Source organism: Brassica napus, chromosome C4 (assembly GCF_020379485.1).
Source record: "Brassica napus cultivar Da-Ae chromosome C4, Da-Ae, whole genome shotgun sequence".
In the NCBI taxonomy this organism is placed as follows: Eukaryota; Viridiplantae; Streptophyta; class Magnoliopsida; order Brassicales; family Brassicaceae; genus Brassica; species Brassica napus.
Window position 1 is genome coordinate 51,277,012 of NC_063447.1, and position 6,830 is coordinate 51,283,841.

General features: G+C 36.3%; 2 protein-coding genes across 2 annotated transcripts; both read right to left on the reverse strand.

Annotated features, from left to right (window-relative positions):
• Positions 1–391: 391 nt before the first annotated feature.
• On the reverse strand, positions 392–3,010 carry LOC106401906 (piRNA biogenesis protein EXD1). Its single transcript, XM_013842518.3, has 10 exons — positions 2,875–3,010; positions 2,190–2,368; positions 1,985–2,116; positions 1,833–1,883; positions 1,653–1,749; positions 1,379–1,425; positions 1,068–1,287; positions 841–970; positions 704–746; positions 392–610 (listed from the first exon to the last, which is right to left on the reverse strand). The coding sequence occupies exons 1-10, from the start codon at positions 2,927–2,929 to the stop codon at positions 536–538; spliced, it is 1,029 nt and encodes a 342-aa protein (XP_013697972.1). The 5' UTR covers positions 2,930–3,010; the 3' UTR covers positions 392–535.
• A 489-nt stretch (positions 3,011–3,499) lies between these two features.
• On the reverse strand, positions 3,500–6,830 carry LOC106398200 (putative protease Do-like 3, mitochondrial). Its single transcript, XM_013838790.3, has 8 exons — positions 5,713–6,830; positions 5,347–5,592; positions 5,042–5,237; positions 4,652–4,905; positions 4,463–4,590; positions 4,168–4,341; positions 4,008–4,058; positions 3,500–3,876 (listed from the first exon to the last, which is right to left on the reverse strand). Exons 1-8 carry the CDS (start codon positions 6,251–6,253, stop codon positions 3,619–3,621), a joined length of 1,848 nt encoding a protein of 615 aa, XP_013694244.2. The 5' UTR covers positions 6,254–6,830; the 3' UTR covers positions 3,500–3,618.

A 6,830-nucleotide genomic window follows, 5' to 3' on the forward strand; every position in this document is an offset into this window, starting at 1 on the left:
TTAGTAGAAGAAAAGTTAGATAATGACAATGTTATAAATTTTGGACCTTGCATAATGAACTTCATAGTGTAATTTTTGTTAGGGGTTTGCAGATCAAAAATAAAAATTTGCAAACGAATGAATTTCAGATCAAAGTCTTAACATCTAAGTTTTTAAATTTCAAAATGCCAGATCGAAAACACCAATGTCGTCTAATTATTAAATTACTTAACTAGAAACAAAAACTGCGCTTAATGCGTGTTAGAATCTAGTGTTATGATTAAATTTTGGTTTTGGTTCGGTTGATGAATTTAGATTTGATTCAGTTTCGATAGTTTGCTTTGTGTTAGACGGTCTAGAAAGAGAAAGAGACAAAACTTACTGCAGATAATTTGGTAAAATGGAAGGATAGTTTCCAGTAATAGATGTAACTTTTATTGGAGAAGGGATTCTCTCAGGTCGTACTCAGTATCCGAACCATTGAGTTCCAAGTTTTAAAAAGGGTTTCAAGTGTTTTTATCACAATCGGTTTTTGAGATGACCCTCTCATCTCCCTTCAATAGTCTATCATCCTTCCTCTCAGTATCGCCTCCGCCTTACGCACCTCCTTCACCGGTCCAATCACAAATATCTGCACCAAAACCCACAGTAAATACATCTTTCGTTTCTGCCAATTCTATCATTTAATGCAACATATTTTATGTCCAAAGGACTTAAGGCTAACCTTGTCAGGTGGACCCTTTGCCCCTCCGATTAGAATTTCAGCACTGCAAGACACAGAAAAAACATCACTTATATATAGACCAGATGTGGTGTTCAAGTTTGAGCTACAACAACATGAAGGAGAGAGTATATACTTACTTGCAAGCTTCCTTAATGGCGAGGATAGATGCTCCTTTCCTTCCAATCACACGTCCCATCTTTCCTGGTGGAACATCAAGCACTGACAATATTTCTTCTTCAGGACATTGATCTCCGATCTTCAAGTTATCTGAAACAGTTAAACAATCAGTAAACCCATTGGAGCTAGCTTCACCCATTTTCATATTAACTAATTTATCTTGAAGAGGTCATATATGCACACAAACCTGGAAGCGGCGGGACAGTTGGCCAATTAGCAAAATCAGTATCATTCATGCAGCAGAGACACCTACAGTACAAAGAACCACGAACTGCCAGGTGCCATAGTGACCGCTGGTTCAGTTTTCCCATCATTTTGTGATAGAGATACAGAAGGAAGCGGACATCATCTGCGGCTGCACGGATCATGAGCTCAGTCATTGGCCTGTACGTCCAGAACTTTGGGTCCTAAATTTTGAAAGTTTTAAGGACTCATTCATCCATTCTGGAATCATAGTTAGAATTTAAAAGTCAAGAATGGATTTAGAAGAAATGTAACCTGCCGCATGAGCACACGAACTTCTTCTTTCTCTTCATAAGATATGCCTACACCAAAAAGAAAAAACAAAAGTAAAGGGATTTATTCACCACCACCAAGTTGTGATATACAAAGTGTTGTTATCATTATTTCAAGGCGCAAGAAATGGACCAGAACAAGAATTTCCAGAAAAGCAGTCTCAACATTTGCTCGTTTGAAACCAGTATAGCCATACTCATAACAAGAATAATAAGATAATCATAAATAAAACTAACATGATAATAATAAAATGTACCGCAGTAGCGTGGATCAGCAAGGAGGGAAACAAACGATATGTAATCATCTAGAGGTCTTCTCCTGCCTTCTTGTTCTTCTATCAGAGAAAAAGCAATCTGTAGTAGAAGATGAAAAAAAACAAGATCAAGGTTTTTTCCAAGGCAAGAAATAGCATAGAGGCAAGAGAGTCAAACCGTACTTGAGTGTCCACAACATTGTGCAACCTTATCCCAAACTGAAAGTACAAGGCCTATAGTAGTACGGGAAAAAAAGTTAATAGTTAAAAGACATGCTGTGATGAAGTCTAAAGATACGTAACGAGGCACAATAACAAGTCAAAAGTTGAGACACCTCACTGTCACGTTTGCAATCGTGAATGACTTTTGTGATGTAAGCAGACTCGAGTGCAGGCTTACATGCTTTCATAAGCATCTCTCCACCTTGGATGACATCAACCAGGTATATCGCATTAGGGAACGCAATCTGCCAAGCACAAAATCTCAATCATATGACAACTGAACAAATAAACAGTATGTGGTTTCTCTATGAGTCAGACCTGCATGATACAAAGCTTGCCATGACGGCAGAGGTCAACACCCTCGCAGTCAAAACCAATGACCAGTTTCTTTTCAGGAGAAGGGTTTAAGAAATCAGCAGGGAGTTGCAAAGGCTCTGTCACTATGTGAATAGGAACAGGTGGCTCATTAGCATCTTGCGTCAGTGACCTTCCTCCTCCTGGACAGTTAAAAAACTGAATCATGTCAGTCACTGTAGAGCAACAGTGTTGGATGACAATAAACAAATCGCTGAAAAGTGTATACAATCTAAAAGCTGCAAACAGGGATACTGCTAATGATCTAATCCAACTGATACATTAAACTCTCATCACTTAATCGTATTCCACAGTCCATAAGATCAAAAACAGAAGATTAATCAAATCGTTCTAATCAAGAAACGTATGCGCTACGTCGATGAACACTTTCAGTTTTCGCACCAATACTCGCACATTTCGATCACAGATGAAGTATCGTTTTAACATTTAATCGGTTTGTTAATCAATCAATTGATCAACGGCGAAATCATTTGGAGGTATAAGCAGATCGAGATACGATGAAATAGAAACGAGAAATATGCAGAGAATCAGTAGCGAAGGGTTTGGTAGGTGGGATGATTCGAAAGCTGAGTAAGAATCGGAGGATCAAGGGAAAGGAGAAAGCGAATCGGAGAGGGAATAAAGGCACCTGGCTCGGGAGGGATCGGGACGTGAGTACGCTGAGTTGGAGAAGACGACGCCATTTCGATCACGGCATCGAAGCGACTCACCTGTTTGTTTTTTATTCAGTGTCAACGCAATTCGATTCGGGTTTGGTGGAAATGGACGGCATTTGGGCTGGGCTTTACTTGAATCAGAGCCCAACTAATAGTCCGCCCCTTTCGATATAATTAAAAAACTTCTGAGACACGTCTCGTCTATACAGTATTGATAATAACCTTTTTAGTTGCCGTGACTTTTTGTAACGTTGCATTATTGTTGAATACATTTATAATAAATTATACTCTCTCCATTTTTTATATTTGCCGTTTTAAAAGATTTTTTTGTTCCAAATTATTTGTCGTTTTCAATTTTTTATGTAAAATTTATCACTAATTAATGTTAGATCACCAATGATATTATAATTTCTATTTTATTATTAGTTAAATTGTAGTTAGATAAATAATTAATGATGTTTTTTTTAGAAAATTAAACGTTTTTTAATCTACTTCCACAATCCTAAAGAGTAAAATATAAAAAGACTGAGGAGTATATAGCGTCGAAGAGCAAGTAACATCCAAAATTGTAGTATTGAATAGATAATATAAAAGTCACTTAAACTAGCACACAAAAATATGAAAAGTCAACAATTTTTGTTCTATTGATGACATTATAAAATCCTACTACACTAGAATGGATAAAGCTGCAGCTGAAGCTGACTTAGTGGCCGGAACTAATTATTTTTCTTGCTATGCCGAGGACTAACTAAGCGGCTTCTGTTAACCTGCCTAGGTTGAAGGTCATCGGACATGGCCGACGGTATTTTGAGTTCTTTCAAGATCGTAGAATTTGCTTTTCTTGCCAACTTATTATTGAGGATGAGAACCTTTTCGTTTTCCAAATCCAGCCTCAAATACCCGGTGCTACACTCCTCTATGACTTGACTTAGATGCTTCAGATTATCCACTTCGATTCCATTCACTTTCTTCACCTGTTTCCATTTCCAATGTATTTATACTTTTATTCAGATGAAACTCTTCTAGTAAATTAATATTTAATTTCTGTTTTAAAATAAGCTTTAATCTGAACTTAAAGAGTAAGAGTAAACAATAAATACATTACCTGCAAATCTTCAAAACTGGCGTATCCTGCGTTGATGTCATCCTCTAAGATCTATAGCAGAAACAAAACTTTACTTTTAGCCCAAGTTATCCTCATTCACACGTTATGTTTTTTAAGTAAAATACTTTGCTTAGAAAAGGAATGCATAAAAAGGACAAACCTGAGAAATGATTACTATCTGTTCACTGGCTTTCTTGGGCATCTTTTTGGAAGAACACTCGCACATATAAGAGCTATCAATGTATGGTTGGGATAGAGGTACAAAAAGAAACCCTCCGTATATATAGTAACTTCGCATCTTGTCAAAATTATGCAATGGAACTAGCGGTTTCACCTGCGCACAATAGATAATCCATAACCTTGTTCACATGATAGTATCTAAAAAATGTGAACCACCAATTAAACTATAGTAGATGTCACAAAACTGTTTAGTTAAAATGTGAAGGAAGACTTACAGGTTTTAGACCGACGTTGAACTCACACTCTTTTCCCTCTCTTAACACTTTAATTAGAGCTGTTTCAGATGGTTTCTTCATAGAGACCAAATGCTTGAAATCTACGGTGTCCTGGTTAAGAAACGGAACTGTGCACATGTGGAAGGTTCAGTAAAACACATTGAAAAATTATATATGCAATACTAGTACCTTTACTATCATTTCCTATAGGAACACCATCAATGGCCAGAATAACATCATCCTTTTTCAGAAAGTTGTAAGCATCGGACAGCGGGTTTATTTCGTTTACAAGAATCCCTGTCATATCTTTGCTCATCTTGAAATAGTCACGAATTTGTGCATTCCCCATCATCTGATATGATATATTCATTGAGCCGAAACTAACATGTTTTTCTTCAACACAGTCTAAAAAGTGCTTAACTACTGGAGTTGGAATCATGTAACTGCAGGTGAAAATAATATAGTTAGTTAGACCTTTTATTTGTAAGGTCAAGAAACAATTTTTTTTTGAAATATAGTTATGCTTATTATGAATAAACTGTAGATAAATTCAATCTTGAAATCTGCAACTGGACTCACCCAATACCATCGGACCAGAACAAACCTTCAAATGCTACACCAGCCACTTTGTTTCCCAAAAATACAGGACCACCACTATTTCCAGAATTGATAGCTGCATCTATTTGTACTGTGAGTAGCTCTGTCGAGCTGTGACTATATTCTTTTAGTTCAACTCTCGACACAACACCTTTTGTAACGGATATACTGTCACCACCTGCATCATATAATCATGTAAACTTACACGCATAAATTTCCTGCCTTTATATCTTCTAATTTCTTCTTGAGATATTTTATATTCAGTATGATAATCTAAAAACAATTACCACAAGGATAGCCAACAAGGTGCACCTCTTCCTGCAGCTTGGGTACGTCTCCAAGCTCCAAAAAGTTCATTCCCTCCCAAAACTCATCGTTATCGACCTCCAAGATGGCTAAATCACATTCATGCCCAATCATTCGAACTTTTGCTTTGTACTTGGTGGCTGAACCGTGCTTTTGTACTTTAACCGATGTGTGATTATCCACCACATGCGCATTTGTAATAATCTTCTTTCCCGATATTAAAAATCCTACAGCAATTCCACTCCAAGTATCAAAAACCAACTCAAATCTATTACTACATGTTACAATTATAAGTCTTAATATTAATGTGAGTTTTTGTAATATATGTAAAATAAATTAGTAAATACCAGAGCCAGAGCATTCATTCTGCATACTAATCTGCCAAGGTTGAAAAAGTCTAGGCTTGCTAGAGACGGTGAAGACCTTAACCACTGAGTTAAGAGCTAAATCAATAGCAGAAGGAGGAGTTGTCTTTTTTGCTTCATCCACAATAGATTCTTCTTTCTCTTGATGAGTAACCGGAGGAGTTGTGTTTTTTGCTTCATCCACACTAGATTCTTCTTTCTCTTGATGAGTAACCGAAGGAGTTGTGTTGTTCGCTTCATTTACAACGGGTTGTTCTTTTTCTTGTTGAATAAGTCCATTCATCCAACCTTGAAAGATGCTAGAGAACGAAAAGTTGTTCACCACCGAGGTTATCTTATCTTTTGCAGTGTCAGATGGTGCGGGCGTTGATGTCTTCGAAGAAAAACAGCGCAGATTAGAAGACGAAACGTATCTCAGCGTTGCAGTCTTCGGGGCAGAATTGTTACAAACAACAAGAAATCGAGGAACAAGACCGCTCGAGTTGCAGCAGAACCTGGACATGGTACAGACAGAGCGGTACATCTTGAGCAGTTGATGCTTGATTGTAGGGTACAAGAGGGTTTAAGCAATTGCGAGTAGGTTTTAAATGATTTACTTGCACAAACCGGCAGCAATATATCACCAAGGAACTTTTCCATAAGGTAATTATGGAAAATGAACGAAACTATATGGTTTATTTCCGTTCTTTATTGGTAAGTTTTAGATATACTTGTTCTCCAAGATTTTTACTTATTAAAGTTACTAGGCGCGGATAGTTGCTATTATATATTTTCACTGATTTTGTTATATGAATATTAAATATTGTAATATTTTCTGTTATAAGAAAAGAGATATTTTATGACTTTTGTTATTTGAATATTGGATATATTTTTTCCGTCACATTTTTTGAAATAATTTTTTTTGTTAGTGAGCATAATATCAAAACTAAATTCAGAATACATAAACAGTTCTCAAAATGTCAGAAAGTTATTCTTAATTATGTTTTCTTTATCATAATCTTATGAGTTGTATATTGGAAATTTAGCCCTAAATCATGTATTAAACTTTTTCATTTATTTTTCCTTTGAAGTTTTTATTGTTGTGTCAAAGTAAAACTGTG